This window comes from Pangasianodon hypophthalmus, chromosome 11, assembly GCF_027358585.1.
Source record: "Pangasianodon hypophthalmus isolate fPanHyp1 chromosome 11, fPanHyp1.pri, whole genome shotgun sequence".
Classification (NCBI taxonomy): domain Eukaryota; kingdom Metazoa; phylum Chordata; class Actinopteri; order Siluriformes; family Pangasiidae; genus Pangasianodon; species Pangasianodon hypophthalmus.
Window position 1 is genome coordinate 8,885,662 of NC_069720.1, and position 21,708 is coordinate 8,907,369.

Below are 21,708 nucleotides of genomic sequence, written 5' to 3' on the forward strand. Positions count from 1 at the left end.
TAAACCCATTAAGTGAGACGTATAGTATGAAGAAAAGTAAAAAAAAGTCACATAGGAAATCTATTCCCCAATATAGTTTTACAGTCTTAGTCACAGCTTTATTTGCAATTCATAAAATGATGTTCTCAGTATTGCATTTATAGACAGTTAATTCAGACATTATCTATACTCCATATCTTAGCCATTAAAAAGCTAGTTCATGTTTAAGTTAAATGATTATTTAGATATGGCTTGTCTCATTTTGTGCTGTTTATGCATGTTTGAGAAACTGATAATCACATCAGAGCTCTAAATTTGGTGTCTACTTAATTTACTGGTTACATAAAAATGATTTTGGCTGAAATCAGTTACTGCAATTGCTAGCCAATGTTTTCACATTCGTCATGCTTTAAAGGGCAGAGAGCAAAGTTAAACAAAGTCAAAATTAACAAGAACGATTCTCTTATTTAGAGCAAAAAGTATAAAGCAAATTCTATTATTTACACGCGCACACATCGACAAGATAAATAATCTTCATGTCTCCTAAACATTTGTCATCTTAAGTGCAATAAGATTAACTAAACCTTGTCGTGTGAGTGGTCTAACATGGCAGAAAGCTCATTTACAGAAAACTGTTCGTATTTGCTTGTTTTTCATGGGCAGAAAGAGTAGGATGGCAGTGGAAGGAAAAGCTAAATAACTTGTTCGTTCTTAAACAGCACAAATAAAGCAGGTGTGCTGAGGCATGCATGCCGAGAGACTGGCTTTATGTACTCTGACAAAAAGGCAGTGGAGCTGAATAAACTATGACTCATCCTAATCTCTGCACTGTGAGTGTGTGTGTCTGTGTTTAGCACTCAAATAGATTGAAAAAGTTAATGGCACAGAAGCTTATTATAAATCGCTGCATCACTTTAGTGAGCAAGAAGCTCACTGTAAGCCTTATTCAATTTGCAGATGGAATAGCAAGCATCGACTTAGAGCAGAAAACCACTTTGTACATGAAGAGAAAGCGATTTTAAGCCATACAGCAGTTAGAACCTGGATAAGTGGTATGATTATATACCACAATGAAAAACTCTGAATTACAGTGCTTTGCATAAGTATTCACATCTTTGAACTTTTCCAGAATGTGTAGCATTACAACCAGGAACTGAAATGGACTTTATATCGCCCTTGATATTGAAGCGGGGGGAAGACGGAACATATCTTTACAATTAATTTTTTTTTTGCAAATAAAAATGGTAACGTTTCGTAAGTAAATCCTAAATTAGCTCGACTGCAAGCAGCTACCATCAGAAGGCACATGATTTGTTAAATGGACTCCACCTGAGTACAACTAAAGTATCATATAATCTCATTATAAATACACCTTCTCCTAGAAGGTCTTAGAGATAGTTAGAGAACATACCAAAAGAAACAGCATCATGAAAACCAAGGAGCTATTAAAAATGTCCAGGACAAAGCTCTAGGCAAATATCGATCAGGTTTTGGTAATAAAAATATTCACATCACAAATATCACAAAAGCCAGTGACCATGTATGGAGGGCATTAGTCAGAGAAGCAACCAAGAGGCCAAGCGTAACGCTGAACATGATGCTACCACCACCATGCTTCACGGTAGGAATGATATTCTCAGAATGATCAGCAGTTTTGGAAAGATTCAAGGGTGGTGAATACTTATGCAAGCCACTGTAGTTATACCAATAACAATATGCTATGCTAGATTTTGTAGATTTTCACGTTCTTTAAAAATATCATCCCTAACTAAATAATTGAGCTGTTGCACTGGAGAGTGTGACACTGCATTTAAAGATCCCATACTCAAAAAAATGTAATGTTGTAAGTTGATATCATAATGAAGTTTAATTAATTCAAATGGTATTTGCCCATTCAGCCACAAGAGCATTAGTGAGGTCAGGCTCTGATGTTGGGTGAGGAGGCCTGGCACGCATTCTGTGTTTCAATTCATCCCAAAAGCGTTCAGCAAGGTTGAAGTCAGGACTCTGTGCAGGCCACTCGAGTTCTTCCACTCCAACCTTGGCACGCCTTGTCTTTATGGAGCTTTCTTTGTGCACAGAAGCATGGTCATGCGGGAACAGGTTTTGGACCCCATTTCCAGTGAAGCGAATTCGTAATGCTACAGCACACAAAGACCTCCTCGACAATTATGTGCTTACAACTTTGTGGCAACAGTTTAGGGAAGGCCCACATATGGGTGTGATGGCTTGTTTTACATATTGCATTATTTGACATATTTTTAAAAACATTTTGCAATGTTGGTACTGTCATTAAAACAGCAATTCATGGCTTATACGTGGGTAGTCTAGTTTTGTTTTTGTCCCATTAGTCCCGCTGTACTTTAGCACTGTATTGTTACCTGAGCTGAAGTCTCATTATCTATTAGTCTATCTTTACATTATTCACATAAGGAATAAAACATGAAAATAATTAACGCTGGGGTAGTGTGATGCAACACAGTAGCAGAGTTACTGTTACTGCCCTAAAGTTTATTTTCCAATAACAGCAAGTCTTGAAGTGATCTCAGATACTTGGCATTGTTGTTGGTGCCAGTGTCCAGAGTTCACACAAAATGAGTTTACACAAAAAAAAACATCCAGTGAGCAGCAGTTCTACAGGCAGAAACACCTTGCTGATGAGAGATCAGAGAAGAACAGCCAGACTGGATTGAGCTGACAGGAAGACTACGATAACTCAAATAACCACTCTTTATCACTGTCATGAGCAGAAAAGCATCTCAAAACCCACTGGACATTGAGGCTAAGACAAAAAATGCAGCTTGTTATGTTACTAAGAAATCCTTACGAAAATACTAAATAAACATCTCCTTAAAGAACACTTCACCACTCCAACAATTATAGATGTTTTTAGTCTGTTTATGTGGAGCATCTGCCATACAAGTACATGTATAAGTTGTTACTATAGAAATGGTAAAGTATTAGAACAAGCACATTAATATAACTCTTACAGCCAGAACTAACGTCAGAGCTGCTGTTATAGAAGATTAATAAACACCTTCTGATCACAAAATCAGAACTGAGAACTCAGCAGTTCTATAGTATAAAAAAGTGTTTGTTCTCCAGATGATTGCTTCTGCAATAATCCCATTTAACCCTATGGATTTTCTACTGTTATATTATGTTAGCTCCAAGCTAATGGTAGTGTACATTCACGAAATGCATCTTATAGCCTGGTATAGATCTAAATAAAAAAATGTGTATGAGTCATACCTGAAAAACATAAATATCAGTGGAGCATGGGATCAATGGAATTTATTTAGAGAGTAATGTTTGTGTTTGGTCTCACCAGGAAACCACTGCTCTATGAGAGCGTTAACGTGGTCAGTGATGAAGGCCATCGCTGAGAAGTCTCTCGTCTCTGACTGACAGATAATCTTGATGCCACCGCTCTTCTTTTTCTTCCAGTTCAGGTCTGATGACTCCACACTGCAGGGGAAAATGGCAGTGAGTACCTTATAGACTAATAGACTAATATACATCTCAGACCAGAGCTCTCACATACATACACAAAGAAACAAAAAACATGGTGTATCATGACGTCAGTGTGGCTGTATGGCAAGCACAATTAGACGCTCTCCCTCTTCTAAAAGTTCACGTCAAGAGGAGAGTCTGCACTCACCATCGTAAAAATGTAATGTAAGGAATAATAATATAAGCTGTTACTATAGTAACAATAATGTCTTAGAATGAGTACATTAATATAAACCTGTCATTTCTGTCCAATCAGATTTGAGAAGAGCACTGTGGTATAATAAAGACATATTTCTGCAAAAAAGACAAATCAGCCAACACTCAACATGGTTTTGTACTGGAGCTAGACTAGTTCATGTTATCAATACGTAATGGCTATCTATCTCACCCCGAACAGTTTTGATAAATAAACACCTAAGTCTTTAAATACTTGCTTCGAATGACATAGATAAGGTACATACAGCAATCCTTGTTTTACTATTACTGTCATTTACATAACTTTCAGCTATAATTTGTCTTTATAAAGCTCAGGACTCAGTGGCCTACTGCATGCCTGTGCTGTGAATTCAGACAACCCCGCCTTGTTTTACTGCACAGAATCAAAGGAAATTGTGCAAAAAAAAAAAAAAACAACTGACTATCTGAAATAGCAGTTCTCATAAGGATACAGTGAAGCTTTGCTCATTTATCATAAATCACATCAGCAATTCTACATGACTTGCATGAGAATTGGATGTAGTGCATCGATGTAGGGCTTTGCTCTAGGGTTGGGCAATATATCAAATGTGTGGAGTATATAAAATATTAAAACATAATATTACTCAGTGATTTATACAATATATTTTATGACATTTAGCTGTGCTGAGGTTTCCTAACAAACTGGGGCAGATAAAATGCAAAACAATAAAATGACATTTAATAAATCTGTAAAAAAAAAAAAAAAAAAAAAGAACTATATGATCGCAATTGTTTTTTACTTGGTTATAAAAATAAGGAACAAGCAAGGAAAAAGATGAATAATCAAAATGAGTTGCTTCTACATGCCTGCTGGCCTAACAACATCAATTATCCAATAAATCAATACACCATGCATGAGTGCCATGAGTGTTGTTCTGAAACATTTCAAGGTTTTTAAGGAGCTCAGTAAACAGGAAAAAAGTAACTAAAAACTTCGTAATATTATCATATGGTTTGAAAGCTTGAATGTTCATGAGAGCTCTATATGAAGTCTGACCTCAGGTATCCCCCATCGAACGTCACCAACAGCCCTTCCTTCCAGTAGATGGTCTGGCTGCGACGCACTCGGAACGTGCTGCAGCGGTTCTTCTGCTGTTTCCCCGCAAAGCTGTAAATCACGGAGTTCCTGTTCCGTGGGCTCCGTGAGCCTTTCTTAGTCTCTAAGACCTGATGCACAACACGGAGAAAATAAAACCACCATTAACCTCCGTTTTTCTTGTATAGTATTTCATTCTTGAACTTTGCTGGCTCTGGCTGCTGTAAGTAAATCTAAGTAAGGACATTTCCTTGTAAGTAGGAATTTAAAGTAGGTACAGTATTTATCTGTGCATGTAAACAAGTATCTATGTAAGGAAGTAGGTAATTAAATATTTAATTCAGAAATTATCTATTTTAAATAAGTAAGTAAGTTCCAAAGTAAATGAATATGTTTGTAAGTATCTAATTAAGTAAGTTCAGGTAGGTATCTATGTATGTGAGCAGATAACTAAGAAACTAAATACATACAAATTTAAACAAATATCTAAGTAAGCTTTTAAGAAAATAAGTAGGTTTGTACTACAGTAGTAAGTATCTATGCATCTAAGTATGTTGGCATTTTTTTAAGCAAGTTAGTAAGCATTTAAAGTAAGTGAGTATGTAAGTCAACAATCATCTTCAGTATGTAAGTATAGTAAGTACTAATTTAAGTAAGTATCTAAGTATGTAAGTGCATAAGTAAGTATTTAAGTATTTAAGGTGGAAAATATGTTAGTTTGTAGTAAGCATTTAAATAAGTATGAACGCAATCATCTGTGTAAGTAATTAAGACGGTAAATAATTGAGTATGTAATAGACAGATTTGTAGTAAGCATTTAAAGTAAGTGAGTATGCTGGAAGTAACGTGTGAACCTCTAAGCTAACGAGCTCGTGAAAAAAGGGTAATTGAATTCAGATGTTCTACTCAGTTCATATGAACAATTATCTATACGAGTAGTATCTAAGTAAGTAAGTACATATCTGAATAAGTCCATTTGCAAATAAGCTCTTAAGAAGCTTTGTTCTGGAAATATAAGCAAGTAAGCAACTTTGTAGTAAGTATTTAAAGTAAGTGACCATCTACAGTATTTAATGTAAGAGACACCTGACCATCACACCATGCAAATGCAAATAAATAAATAAATAAATAAATAAATAAATAAAGGAAATGCAAAAGCACAGTTAACTCTTTTGACCTGAACGTATACGTGTGTGTGTAAATGTTTATCCAGGCGTGTTCTTTTTAGATCCAACCAGGATTTTTGTTATTCTGTGTAACTACTTTTTTAAACATTAACATTTAATGGCATGGGTATCTTGTGGGTTACTCATACTATCCTTATTGTTATTAGCATGTATTACTATGTGTTATGGGTTCAGTGTCTGGCGAATGCTTGTATCACTCCTAAGTACCAGCACTTATCCAAGTACTCTGTTTAGCTGCTGTTCTGTCTACAAATATTGTGCACTTGCTTCTGGGAACTTTGCTCTGCAGCATTTTTATTGCTGTCGAGCCCTTGAAGAGCTCTTAGCTTGGATTAAATACTCTTATAGTCTTCCTCATAGGTTGGATAAAAATTTCTGCCAAATAAATAAATGTAAACGTAAACCAGGTTTCAGTCCTTTTACAAAGAAATTTGAATGTTTACATCTCTCCTGAAGCCCAGGTTCCTTTGAAGAAGCGCTATCATTCTGAAAAAATTAAATAGAAGGCCCTGTGTACCTGCAGGTCCATTTGATTGAGGCTGATCAGCATACGGGCGATGAAGCGTTCCCAGAATCCCGCTGGAACGAAGCTCATCTTAAAGTGGCGCTGGATAGTGTTGCTGGTATGTTGGCGGAAGCCGTGGATATCCATGGCTGGTTTGGGAGGCAACAGGTGTGGCAGGAGATAACTACGAAATGGAAATACAGATGAAATGTGAGTGGGGGAAATGAGACACGGGGCAACCATGTGGAGCTGAGACCATGATGATGCTTGAACTGAAAGAACTGGTTTACCTTTTTTGCATAGAAAATTGGGCTTACAATCTTCACCGTGTATGTAACTGCATTATTTCTGCTTGGTACATTAAAATTTATTCACCAAATTATTAAAAATATTGCTTTAAAATGACATGAAATCTAATTTCTGTTCACTATTTAACAACAGATGTTTCATAGACTCATGCTTCAATAGTAATACACCTGCAGAAATTAAAAAGAAAATCCAGTATATACTGCATTATTTTCATTTTGAATATTATAACAATAAGCAATGAAATGAAGCCATAAAAGTGTAAATGAGAAATGAGGAAGCCGCAAAGATTACCTGTTTTGTTACTGATTAACTACTACCTGCCTTTTTTATAATACTTAATTATTATTTTGTAATAATTTTATTACAGCTTGTAACTTTCAAGGTTAAAATGACCTGCATGTGATATTTGTAATGTAGATATGATTTTTAAATAGGATTCAGTTTGAGTAAAAATGCTACATTTTCACCTGAACAGAATCTATGGTTTAACACTGATTTTTTTTTTTTTATTTTAACTAGTCAGTATGATGAAAATTAGTCATCAATAGAGCTGCAGATCTGTGTATGCAGTAAAACAGATAATAAAATGCACAGAGAGCTTGTGAGCCAAAACACCAGAGTCAATTAAAAAAAGGCATCAAATGTCAATTAACTAATTTATTTGGAGTCTAACTTGGTTTGTATTTACCATTTAATATTTGATGTCACTGAGGAGGAGCAGTCCTCTTTAGATTTATACATACAGTATATTTACAATATGAAAGAATAAGTTTTTTTTCTGATGACGTAACCCCTCTAATTCCCAGGACTCACCTGTGTGTCGAGGCTTAAGTTCCTCACCCTTGTAACAACACAACTTTCCTATTAGTTTGACTGAAGAATTTATAGCAGTTTGTAAATAATATGCTCTAAGGTAAATAACTGAATAATCACTGTGATTAAAATGGTCAAGTTTAATAAAACCAATTAGTTCATATATTATTCATATATTATATTACTATAATAGACATGATAATCATTTTAATCATGAGCTAGCTATGAATGATTAACTAACTGGACATGGTTCTAGATACCTACCTGTTGCTGGCCACGGGCAGAGCGATCTCGAACTTGGCGAGGAATTGGAAGTACTGCTCCTCAGTGTGCTGGGTAAAGCCGGTGCCGATCAGCAGCATGCGCAGGTCCTCGGTTCGGATCAGGCCGTTACGTGCCACAGAGCGCGAACTCTTCAGATGCACAATCCGCTCTAAGCACTCGGCTAACCATACAGCATCCAGGAAGTAAAGCTTACACAGGCCATGACTCGTATCAGGGAAGTGCAGCATGGTGCCAGTCTCAATTAAAAAACTGATTGCTGTCAGAGTGCAGAAATAGTGCATAAAGAGTCCATAAAATATCTATAGTATCGCACAAATATTAGAAGAGTGTCCTTAAAACAGTCTGATAAATCAGATTTAAGTGTATTAAATGTGTATGTGAGCTTGAAATGAAGGAAATAGAGAGAGGTAGTAATAAAATATTATGAAACATTATTATAGATGAATAATTCTGCAATTATGCAGTAAGCATTAATTACCAGTCTGGAGGTCCTCGTAGTCTTTGATGTCACTGCCTGGGCTCTGTTCAATGATCTGTTCCAGCTCCAAATCCGTCAGATACTGGACCTCGTCTTCTGCGTCTCTCCTCTGACGCTCCGCTAACACAGCCTCCTGAAGGGTCAGGTAGCTCTTGGGGATCTGCAGAACATGTGTGCACACACAAACAGAAATATACACATTATTTGCCATCATTATAACCCTAGCTTTCAACAATTAATGCTCATACAGAAAGAAAAAAATCACAATAACAGTGTTACTACACCTGTGATCTGTGTAGTCGAGCCCACAAACCAAATATTCAGAATAAAAATTATTTTCACTTGTTAATTCTTAATTTCTATATCTCCCAGGCTTCTTTTGCCATGTTTAACGTTAGAGGGCATTGTTTTGTCTGCAGAGTACAGACATGGTTACACCCCCATATTAACCAAAGCAGCAGGGAGGAGTGCTGGGTTTCCCATGAGGCACCAAATCCAGACTGAAAATCAAAGAGAACGCAGCCCTCTCTGTTTTCTTACATGCCATACAGCAACAGAGTCCAGCACAGTTCGATGCTTTTCCTTGCTTACTAGCATGGTGCAAAGTAACAAACTACATACTCGTGTTATAGTACTTGCGTAGATGATTCACTGTAACAGTACTTTTTTGAGCGTAATTAAAATCATAGTACTCTTACGATGTTTTTTAAAATACAACATTCAAATTTGCTACATTTACTTTTAATCACTGTTACAGAGAAAAAAAAAATAATGCATTTAACCTTGGAAGACTGTAAGCCACACAAAAGACAGTATGTGCAAATCTGAAATAATTCAATTTCAAGACCTCATCAAAATATAACAGTTTCCTGCTGAAAGTCTACACTACATGCATCAAATGCTTTAGTCAGCAGACAGTTGAGATAGATGGGCATTTCCTGACCAATTTATCAGGTATCATCAGTTTTAGATGATTCTAAGGAAACCGTGTGATAATAATCTGCAAATTATGCGAACCAAAACCCTTGGAGATATCAGCACTCCCCAGCTCAACATCAAACCTGCAGAACATATACAGCTAGCTGACAGAGCTAGACAAGCTAGCCAGATCTTTTAATGTTTTACACTATGAAAACTCTGTATTAAACTTAAGATGTCACTTTGATGTTCAGTAACGGTCGTCTGTTGTGTTAAATATATCCAAGTGCTGCTACAGCCTATAGGTAATGCTCAGGATAATGTTGTAGGGACATCTTTGCTAGATAGCTACCTAAATAGCTAGAAACAGGTATGAATTAACATTAGGTAGCTAGCTAACGAACCCAGCAAGCTACAGAAACCCCAACAGCTTTTGGATTAGTAAGATAGCCTGCTAACATTACCTTTCTATATATGTGATTGACTACTGAGGTAGTGTTCATTCTAGCATAGCTACTTGATTAGTTAATGTAATTGCTGACAAGCGCATTCCTCAGATATACAACTTGTCCCAAAAATCTCCATATAGGGGAAATTACCACTTTTTGTCTCAGAATGTCTTCCAAAATTTTTCATACTTATTTTATATTAATAATTTTTTCTAGCCTTTAAGAATGCCTTTGACAAAAGAAGCACATATTGAAATCATTCTCATGGCTGGATCGGGAAGCTGCTGCAAGATTGCAGTGGACTTTAACAGGAAACATGGCAAGCATATCACACATGACACTGTTGCCAAACTTATTAAAAAATTCAAAAAGACTGGAAGTGTTGAGGACCAACAGAGCAGTGGATGTCCACGAACATCCACTGACAAAGGCACACCGGACATGGTGCTGGCATACATAGCCCCTTACGAAGCAGGGACATTATTAAAGGACTGGACTTGGGGAACCTTGGGTTAGGACAAAAGAGACAGTGAGCTAGGGGGTCTTTAACAAACATAATCCAATTATTCAAATATTCAAATATTCAACTATCCAAAATGGTTTTCTGCTATTAATAGCCAAATGTGGTTGTTCTCCTTTATTGATCACAACATCAAAACATCCCTAATGTCTTTTTTCTCATTTGATCCCTAGCTCCTGGATTAGGGTGACCTTAGAGCCAGTACGTTTTTGCTGTGGCTAGATTTCGGATAATGCTTCTCAGTGCTTGATGATGATGAAGGGTGTCACTCCTTCAGTTTGAGTCTCCAATCCCTCAAGTCATTTGCAACTTGCTTGGTCCATGTGATCTCTGCACTTTCCTCTGTGAGGGTTGCTGCCTCAAGAGAAGTCTGTACAGTAGCTGGCTGGCATTCATCCTGCACACGTGGCCGTACTACAGCAACCTTCGTCTCTGCATTTCTTCCTCGATCATAGCTTGCTATTCATATCTTAGTCTGATGGTCTCATTTTGAAGGTGATTGCAGAAGGAAACTCACATGATTTGACACAAACACTGCATTTGTAAGACCTCTAGCTTGTTCATGAACTTGAACAGTGTCCATATTTCCAACCCATAGAGCAGCACTGCCAGGATTAGTGTTCGTATATTTTATTTTCCACCACTTGAGTGAGGCGAATGCCATAGTAGCCTGATCGACCCGGCAATGAATCTTAGCTGTGGATGACACTTTCTTCTCCTATACCAGTGACTCTAGATGTTTAAACCCATTGACCTGTTTGATTTGGACTCAGCTGCCAGGACCTGGGTCTTGTCTGCATTGATTTTCAAGCCATAAGACTGTGTGTGTCTAATGTCTAATACCCACAAATCCAGTTCCAACATCTAGAAGTTTCATAAAGCAGATGTAGGAAAGCAAAGAGAGAAAATGGAGAATATAATGGAAAAAAATATTAAGGATTTAAATACATTATTTTTTGTTTGTTGATGGTTACACCCTGTGACATGTTTGGGCTGTTAACTCCAATATTCATTTTAACTCTAAAAACTATAAACAGTCATTTCTTCACCAGCTTCTCTTTTTTAAGTTAATAAGACAAGAAACACTGCTTGTCATAAAGAAAGAGCAAAGCTTTCTGTCCTGAAGGCTTCCCTGTGTCTGAAAACTTAAAGTTACAAATTTACCTCTGACGAATTCCAAGGACTTACACTGGAGACGCCTTCAAAAAATGTTAAAATATTAAGTAGCTACTTAAAATATTAAGTAGTTTATGTGGAGCATCCACCATACAAGTCCTTGTTTAAGTTGTTACAATAGAAACAATAATGTAATGCATCCAGAACTGCTGCTTTAGAAATTCAGAATTGAGAATTCAACAGCACTGTAGTATAAATAAGATATAACATGATGTTACAAAGAATTAAAAATATGTATTTTAATAGACTTTCTATTTGGATAATTGAGTCTGTTCCTATTTAGAGAATATAAAGGGGCTAAAGCATACCAGTCTTCCCACAAGTTTGTGGCAGCTGGCTGGATTACTGATGTCCTTCATGGAGCAGGCCACCTGATACAGGAGCCTCTTGAGACCGTCCATGCCTTCCAGGTTCTTACACGACACCTCGCTGTCAGAAATACACAAACACACAGAGTATGCTCAGTTCAGCACAGTTTAAATAAATTCCTGTGGCATGTCACAGATGTGAGATGCTGAGACTGACTGCAGGTGCTTCCAGGTGATGTCCGGGTATCCGCTGGCTCTGGCACCCGACGGCGTCCTGCACAGCGCCAGGATGTAGGCTCGCAGTGTAGCAATCCGCTCTGTGCGAAACTTAGTGTCGATGAGGTCCAGATGTGTGCCGATGACTACTACTGCTGAGTTTGGGGCACGTGCCTGCCACACACAAAATCAAAAACATAAACCAACATATCTCCCAAACGCTCACATAACTTCCAAACGCTCCCTGAATTCATGATGAAACCTGGTCAAATATCTTCTTTTGATTTCCTGTTCTTACTAGACACAGACAAAACCAAACGAAAGCTTGGATCTCAAACTTATACCACATCACTGATGAATTCTTGAAACTGACTGTTGAGAAAATGTTGAGTAATTTTCTACAACAGCAGCTCTGACAGTAGTGCCAACTGTAATCCAGATCACAGGTTCATATGAATCCAAATCAGATTCATATTAATGTGTTCATGCTAATACAATATTGTTTCTATAGTAACAGTTCATTCACAGGGACTTGTATGGCTGATGCTTGACATATTCTCTTACACATAAGCCTAATAATAAACAAATTAAACACTCTCTTATTTAACAAAGGAAAAACATGTAATCTTTGATATGATGACGCTTTCTGTAAGAACACATTTATTTAACATTTATTGAAGGAGTCTTCAGTGTCAGTGACTTATAATGATCAATACATTTTCCACCACAGAAGAACTCACAAGCTGAGATTTTTTTTTGTCTTATTAACTTAAAGAGAGGGAAAAAGTGAAGCTGGTGAGGGAACGACTGTTTATAGCTCTTAGCACGTAAGTGATAACAGGAACTAACTTGTTTCATAGACGTTCCACACCACTAAACAGTTAGAAGCATTGTTCATTAAGAAATTAAAAATTGTAATCGTTGGCAAACTGCTGTGGTATAAGAGGAATAAAACACTTGCTGTTATTGAAGAATAATCAGCTTCAGGGAGTGAGTAACTCCGTTTCGCATCAAGCTGCATTACACTACGCTATCATTGATTATTTTTCCGTAACAGCATGCTCCCATCATGCTTTACTCCTTACTGTGAATTTTCTCACCTCTATGTTGAGCAGCCAGGACTGTAGGTTGGCCACGGCCTCCTCTCCTAGTGCCAGGTTCCAGACCACCACATACAGAGCTTTATCCGTGAAGAAACACTGGTTCACAGTGGACATGCTGGCCGGACCTCCGATGTCCCACACGTTAAAGGACACAGATTCGACCTGTTCGTATAAATAATCGGCAGTCAAAACCCTCACACCAGTTATGCACTACAGTGAAGTGTCAGTAGGAGTAAAGCAATATAAAAATCATTACAAACTGTATGAACTGTTTGAGCAATGTGAAAAAAATTGCTCAGAACTTGCTAATCATATTGGACAGATCTTACACTTTTACATATACAGAGACATATAAATCTAATCTGCTAAGCTTTTCCTTGCCTTACCATTATTCAATTTAAACTAAACTAAATAAATAAAGAATAGCTTTCAGCTCTACACAGGAATTAGACCCATGAAATCAGTTATTTCATCCAACAGCAGTATCAGAGCTGCAGAGATTAATAAAAATGACTTAAGGTGAATTACAAGATTCCCCCATCAAAGACTGAAATATTGGAGTCAAATCTTAAATTTATTAGCTAGCCAACCAGGCAAGTGGAAGCTCCAGAAAACTAACTGACTAGATGAAAAATGGCAAAAAACATAATGCAATAAAATATGACAAACTATTGAGTACATTACTTTAGTGTATTAGTGAGTACAGGGACATTAACACAAACACAACTTTTTTAAAGAAGGCTTCTAATGTAAAACATCACGTTTTTGCACCCATAACAGGTCAGGTTTTCTCTTGACATCGCACATAAAAGATATTACTTGTGTCTTGCTTAAGACTATTTTTCCTGACATATTTATCCATGAAGTGACCACACACATTATAGTTACAGCACTTAGGTGTTTCACCGTGAAGCACATTTTATAAAATGCCAGTGACTTGTCCATGTAATCTTCTTGTCCTGGTTGTCAGGGCTACTGATTTGTCCACCCCAGCTATATAATGACTATAAGGATTTACACACAGCTCCAGGCCTGACAAAGGGATTAAGATCAGGACAGTTTCAGCTCAGGTGAAAATACAGTGCTGAACCACAGCAACGCTAACCGGACAAAAACTAAATTCTATAACAGAGCAACTATGTTGGTTTTGTTACTAAACAGAACTAATGTAGGGCAAGAGTGACGTCATGTCTAGAAAATACACATACACGTTATCATGAGAATAATTTCTGGGGAAAAAAGCAAGACCTAGAGTTAAAGTTCAAATACAAGTCACACTGTTTAAGCTAACATGATAAATAACTGGAACAAAAAGGCAGCAGTAGGATTAGTTATCACAGCTGTCTGAGCTGGAACAGTCTCTGGGGTTTTAAAAGTTCTGTGTGTATTCTGCGTGTGTGTGGGTGTGTGTTAGAATTAGGTTGTAATGATCTACGTACAGTCAGTATATAAGCATGTGTGTCCATCTGTATCTATGACTATGTGGGAATCTCTCATTTTAAAGGTTAAATTGAGTATAAAGTTCACTGTATCAGGGGTTGTGGGGATTGTTTTTACAAGATGAGATGTGTGTGTGACTCAGAGCCCTGTGAGTCAGAAAGGATGTTCATTCAACCCACACTACCCACCAACTGTGCAGGGGTCAGAGGTCAGTGTCTAAGGTGTTATTCATTCTTAAGATATACAGCTGTAATGGACCAAATCTGGTTAAAAATTTAAACAGAGAAGCAAGAATTATGAGTTGAGACTATATTTTCCCCTTCTTGCATTAATGCTCCCAACAGAGTTTTGGATTGATGGTATTCCTAGTTTGTGATCTAGTGAGCCAGTATCAGAATGTATTTTTGATAGACCTCAAAGCACTTTTGTAAGTCGCTCTGGATAAGGGCGTCTGCCAAATGCCATAAATGTAACTGATGTCTAGTTGTCGGTATCGTCTGCAAAGTGAATTCTGCCATGACAGTTTGATGAAGCTTGACAACATTAACGAGCTACGCTAAAATGTAGAGAAATTTTACTCAGTACTTCTTTAATAAAAGACTGAAAGGTAACAAGTACAGGCCATGGATAAATCAGCAGCATGGGCATTCAGGACAAGCAGATTACATCTCTGGGATTTTAGGTTTTTGTATTCATAGTTGTCTGTTCAACAACTAGACAAAGAAACAATCCCTACCCTTAAAGAGTTTTGTAAAATTCCTTTTCATCTGGTAAGCATGTTTAATGTGCTTCATGCTCATGTTCTGAATCCCACCTCCTGCTGCACTACACACATCAGCCAAGGTGCAATATGAGTGCCAGGGGAATGTTTTTTGCTAGGCAGATGTATTTTATGCTAATTTAGCTTTTAGTATCTGCTTCATTAGCATTTTTTTTAGGAAACTATGCCTTAAACACAAACAAAAATCACATTACTGTGTGCAAATGGACATAAATGAGTAAAAATTAGCCTTGGCTGAAGTTGCTAAATGGCATTTTAACAAAGAGGGAATACATGAGTGAGGTATTGAGTGTGCATCAAATACAAAGGAAACTTCTGCCATGTTAGAAAATATGACACATCACATATCGTCAGTTTGTAAACGTGGAGCCACCCATAACTTCTGAATTTCCACAACTTCCATCATGAGGGGACCACAGTGAGCATGAGATCATTCGATACGACATAACATACATCCAAAACCTCATACCAACCGCATTACATGTTGTGGTTGCTAAATACTGTAGCAATCTTGCACTCCAATATTCACATTTTGAATTTGTGAAGTGTGTTTGGTTCCTTACGTTATTTTTGACTCCACTGGGTCTCTCTAGGAGCCAGGATGAGGTGCGGATGCTGCGATCAGATGGAGAGAAAGGCGAGTTTCTTCCTGTCTGAAGGGCCTCCAGTAGAGTACTCTTCCCCTGACGGGGCGGCCCAACAAACATCAGCTTCATCAACCTGCAGGCCTCGGCACAGCGCAGCTCAGCACGCAGGAATGCCAACACAGCCGCCGGACCTGACACACACACACACACACACACACACACACAAACACTCGGTTCGGTATGAAAATGCTAGGATTAATTACCAAGAGGCAGCACAGTCAGCTTAGGTCATGAGATCATTAAAAAACATTGTCAAAGTTTCAGGTTGAATTGTGTAAAAGGTTTTTTAGAAATGAAAAAAATCAATATTAAGTCAGTGGGAAAAATACTCCATACTCTGTGAAAAGACTTTAGCCACATTTATGCTATAAATGGAACATACACATTCATGTCTACCGTCTTATTTGGCAATCATATCACATTTAGGTTTTTCGACCAGTCTCACAAGCTTCTAATCAGTGTTATACTTCACCTTCAGTTTTGCTCTTAAGGAAGTCTCTCTAAGATCCAAATTCACCACATGTAGTGAGAAGAATTAGCATGTATATATTGTTGTATCCTCCCTCTAATTTTTGCATGAAGTTATTTGCATAACACTTTGCAAATCAGCCCACTAACTGCACTCAATTTATTAGAAAGCTGTGAAAATCAGAGTGAAAATCTTCAAAAAGTATTTGTGTATTAACTAGCTGAGTAATCCTAGCTAGCTGATTGACAAGCTCACAATTCTTCCAGAAATTCTGAAAGCTGAAACAAAGCTTCTGTGATGAATGAAACTGGGTGTAATGTCATGCTGTACCATCGCGGCAGACATCCGCGGGCACATTGCTGATGTTTAGGTCTTCTATGTCCAGCTGCCAGAGGTTCGAGAGCTGGCCCAGTTCAGCTGGGAGTTCCTGGATGCCTGGATTACTGTGGAGAACAAGCCACACTGAATTACTGAGACTTTCCAACAAGCATGCTGCTAACCATGAAAGAAAAGTATTTGATTTCATTATCGTCATGTGATTGCATACAGTTTGTTTGTAGACAGACTACATCTCCTATGATTCGAAGATGCAACACTTGACTCACTTGGACAGATAGAGCTCGGACAGGGTTTTAAGGGTGCACACAGACGAAGGCACACACTCCAGCTGGTTGTCGTTGAGGAAGAGAACTTCCAGTGAATCCCGCAGGATTTCGGGAAACTGGACGGGACAAGCTGCCAGGAAGAGCCACGAGAATGCAGACGAGTTAAAGCGAACATACACTGTATAGCTAAACACTGCAACACTCTGATCACCAGCCATAGTAGGCCACGGCAGAGCGACTGTGGTATAGAACGGAAAAAGAGCAGTCGTTCTCCCGTGACTGCACCGTCTGAAGCTAACATTAGTGCCTGAAGTGGAGAGAAGGGAAGGTTCAAGTTGGTGATGAAGGCTGCTAATGGCAGACTGTTACACAAATGTGGCTTCATTTAATTAGAGACGCTAGTGTTCAAAAACAGAGGTCAAATTCAGGAGCTGCCACGTCTTCATTACCATGTCTTATAACGAGAAAAAGCCACCAGGCTGAGTGTATATAATCAAGCTGCTTGGTATAAAACTCTTTATCAGTTTGGTTTAATTTTACCGGATTTCATTTGCAGGCTCATATAGAAGGCATAAGGCTCCTTCTAAGGTTCTGTGTTTGAACGTAGCTTTATATAAACCCTTCTGACTGAAGACAACCCCATAATACTACCAGTAATATAGTCATTTTAAGGGTGAGGCCATGATCTGGATGCAGTCTTTCAAAAATGTATCAATGAACTGTTGTGAAAATATGGCAAAACCACTCTTTACCCACGAGCCTTCCTTCCATGATCTCCAGTCCATGCTCCTTTAACGTATGGAGAAGTACCACTGTCTCAAACATGCCTTAAAAACTGAGGTTTAACTTAACCTTTTTTTTGCCTTGCAAAAGATGATGTTTGTTTTTACTGCATGTAATCTGTTCTAACCTGTTCTCCGCACACACAACAAACAGATACATGCTTAACTGGCGATTTTTCAGCCAAACTGGCTTACATTCATATTGGATACAGTATGCTAGTTGTTGGTTGTGTCCGCTACTATGAGCTCCGCCTTCACATGGCGTTGACTTAAAAATTTAAAACTGAATTTGTGGCAGTTTATGTTCCCAACAAACACTGTTACATACTTCTCTAAGGAGAGCATGACTACAAATAAAACAGGAGAGACAATTTTGAAGCCTCCATAATAATAATATAGTGATAATGAGAGTGTTAGATTATCATGATAATTGAATAACCAATCATCAGCACAAGTTCTCTTTCTGCAACGTGACATTTATTCTGCCAGAGAGTTGATGGAAACCTGACACATATGTTCACATATGTTTTTGCAACAGTGCAATTTGTTGTTTAGGTTTTAATTACATATTTGGATGGAAATATGGCTGCAGCTTCAAGTACTTTGCTTTGCCACACATTCCCCACAGCACAGATGGCAAACTTGCCCACACAGTCTCACCCCTTTACTTTCACCATGATGTTGTAATTAAAGTGCTACAGTATTACAGCTGTGCCTCAGTGAATCACAAGTGTACTGTACCTGGTTCTGGGTCTCTGCGATGCCACGTGGTTAAGAAGGGGAGCCTCCTGGTCTTGGTGTTCTCCTCCGTCCTGACGGGCCTGCACACCCAAAACCAGAGGCCTAATTAACAACTGTTGGAATTGTGATGATTCAGAGGTGGTTTGGATTAATGGAGTGGATATGTGTGGTCAGGGAGAGGAGATGGAGATACGTGTATTTATGCACATGTACATACTATATATAATGTGTGTACATATGACCTACTTCCCCAGCTGGTTTCTGGACAGGTCTAAGGTTCGGAGCTGAGAGCATTTCCATTTGTTTGGAGCCGGCAGAGTGGTAATCTGATTCCCACATAGCTTCAGGGACACAATGGCCTGGAGCAACCACACACAAACACACACACACACAGAAATTACTGTATTTGGGACTGCCAAAGCCTGCACAGAAACACTCAACATGTCTCTAAGTGTCTGTAAGTGTCTGCAGATAAATTCTGAAACACCCACACACCAAAAAAGAATACACTCAGTACACATACAGTTAGGTTCATAAATATTTGGACATGGACAAAGCTAGTGTTATTTTAGCTGTCCACCACAGTATATTGGAGTCAAAATTAAATAATTAATGTGAACTCAAAGTGCAGACTTTCAGCTTTAATTTAAGGGTATTTACATCCAAATCACATGAATGGTGTAGGAAATAGAGCACTTTTTATATGTGCCCCCATCACCATTTAAGAGAAAAGTAATTGGACAAACTAACAATCCTAAATTAAATTGTCATTTTTAAAACTTGGCTGCAAATCCTTTGCAGTCAATGACTGCCTGAACCTATATACATCATCAGACACTGGTTTTCTTCCCTGCTGATGCTCTGCCAGGCCTTTACTGCATCTGTCTACAGTTCCTGCCTGTTCCTCTGGTGTTTTTTTTTGCCTTAAGACATTTTGGGCTGCTTTTGAAGTATGCTTTGAGTCCATCTACAGTGTGAAGTGCCGTCTAATGAATTTTGAAGACTTTGGCTAGATCTGAGCAGATAATATAGCCCTATACACTTCAGAATTCATCCTGCTGCTTTTGTCGGCAGTCTCGTCATCAGTAAATACAAGGGAACTAGTTTCATTGGCTGCCATACATGCCCACGCCATAAAGATGAAGTAGTATGCTTTGGATCATGAGCAGTTCCTTTCCTTCTTCATACTCTTCTCTTCATTCTGGTCCAAGATTTTTTTCTGGTACACCTATAAAAAGTGCTGTAATTCCTACAACATGTATACTGCTAAATTAAAGCTAAAAGTCTGCATTTTGAGCTCATATTCGTTATTTAATTTCATCTTTAATAAAACTGTGGTAGACATTAAACTTACTATAACATTGTCAATGTCCAAATATTTATGGACCCGACTGTACATTCTAAGCACTTGCTCTAATTTAAAATCACTTGAAGCACAAATTTTTCAGGTCATTTAAAAAAAAAAAAGGCACGGAACAGAGAATTCCACATTCTATGAATATGCAAATTGAAAACGCCCACAACCCGACACGAGCCCACCCCTTCCCCTGCTAGTTGGTGTAATGAAAGAAAACATTTGGCACACCCTGTATTTTCATCATAAAACATGATACCTGGGAAGGACAGTGTGACAATATTGTTTTATGATAAACATGAAATCCATCCTGTGCTAAAAAATAAAATCAGCCGCATCCATGAATCCATTTGCTAGTCAAACAGGCAAAGCTCCAATGCGTTGCCCAGTCACACGTTATGTTCATGTGGAAGTGCAGTTATCTAAGCTAAAAAGAAAAACTATTTATGTGCATTAATACATGGAAAATAAACTTTATGCTAATAAGACTGTACGTAGCCATAGTCTTTATCCTCTCCTGATAATATTTCTGGTCATATCTGTGTGCAAGAATCAGAGCTGTAGAACAGCTTGAGTGTTGTCTTTTTTTAAAATTCTGCTAGCGCAGTTATTATTAATTAGTTACTAAGGATGCATGAATAAAAGCTGTACGTCTATTTTAATATGGTCTTTTTTCCCCCCATATCTGACCCACACAAAATTAAAAACATTCCACTAATGGGATTTTTTGTTGCAAGGTTCTGGCCAAAAAAAAAAAAAATTCTAATATTTCTATTATATAAGTATTTATGGAAATTCTTTTCCCTACTTATGCTGCTGTGTCAACTTGAATTATGTATGTATGTATGTATGTATATATATATATATATATATATATATATATATGCCTAGTAAAAACAGCTCTTGTCAGACCACATCCCTGCAGTTCCACAGCATCGAGGTGCTTTCCACCACAGAGAAATATATAAACCAATTTAGAAGTCTTACATTTAAACAAACATGTAGAAAGAAAAGTTTTCTTGTGCAAAAATCAATAGGGAGGAGGGTTTATTTTTCATTCTCTGGTTGTCGGATGAGTGGAAAAAAAAAAAACTTGTGTCCATTATATCTACAGCTTACTGAACCTACTTGTCTGCCAGGCAACTGTGAATGAAAAAATGAGAGCCTGAATACGCAATTAGCTTGTTCTGGGCACTCAGATTTTTTCTAAGCCTGCTACTTCAAATGTAATTTAAGACCAAATCAAATATAAAAGCCCATTAAAATGATTCACACACAAGAAATGCATTCCATCTCAACAGCAAGTAACTACCACCTCTGTTTAGGTGTGAAAATCAAATCATACCAGATTAACAATAGCCTAAAGAGCTCATTAAGGCCTTTAATTTGTACAATGTAATTTCAGATTTATTAAAATCAAGATTTATTAAAAACCCAAACACCCCACCCCCAAACAAGTGTAAGTGCTCATGGTAGTTATATTAAATTAGGCAATTTGTGAACTACTCTAACTACAGTATGTGTTCACAATATGAAATGATTTCCATCTGCCCAAACATTTTCCCAAGTGTAGTCACTCAACTTGCAAATAAGACTAAACTAGAAATCATATTTGATCCCTCTGGAGTGCTTGCAGTGACAACATAATGATGTATTTGTTCTGCTGATGCATGAGGCCTAGAGAAAAAATGTACAAGTCACGTTATGTTACGCCTGGGAATCGGTGAAATCAGTGAGCATGTAAATGTTAACATCAAGTTTTAGAGATGCAGTACTGTGCAAAAATCGTATCCTATACACTGAGAAAATACACTCACTTTAATAAGAACACCTGTACCCCTGATTATTCATGTGGCA

At 37.7% G+C, this 21,708-nt stretch overlaps 1 protein-coding gene across 4 annotated transcripts in view; it reads right to left on the bottom strand.

Moving 5' to 3' along the window:
- Positions 1-21,708, bottom strand: part of lrrk1 (leucine-rich repeat kinase 1) — a 119,942-nt gene that overhangs the window by 50,319 nt on the left and 47,915 nt on the right. For all 4 annotated transcript variants that reach the window (XM_053238079.1, XM_053238080.1, XM_026930411.3 and 1 more), the window contains 13 exons: positions 18,744-18,856; positions 18,498-18,577; positions 16,975-17,104; positions 16,700-16,812; positions 15,817-16,031; positions 13,030-13,194; positions 11,931-12,103; positions 11,714-11,834; positions 8,343-8,502; positions 7,844-8,120; positions 6,470-6,641; positions 4,727-4,896; positions 3,308-3,447 (listed from right to left, as the gene is read on the bottom strand). In XM_053238079.1, coding sequence (XP_053094054.1) covers positions 3,308-3,447; positions 4,727-4,896; positions 6,470-6,641; positions 7,844-8,120; positions 8,343-8,502; positions 11,714-11,834; positions 11,931-12,103; positions 13,030-13,194; positions 15,817-16,031; positions 16,700-16,812; positions 16,975-17,104; positions 18,498-18,577; positions 18,744-18,856 — 2,029 coding nt within the window. The remainder of the gene's footprint in view (positions 1-3,307; positions 3,448-4,726; positions 4,897-6,469; positions 6,642-7,843; positions 8,121-8,342; positions 8,503-11,713; positions 11,835-11,930; positions 12,104-13,029; positions 13,195-15,816; positions 16,032-16,699; positions 16,813-16,974; positions 17,105-18,497; positions 18,578-18,743; positions 18,857-21,708) is intronic.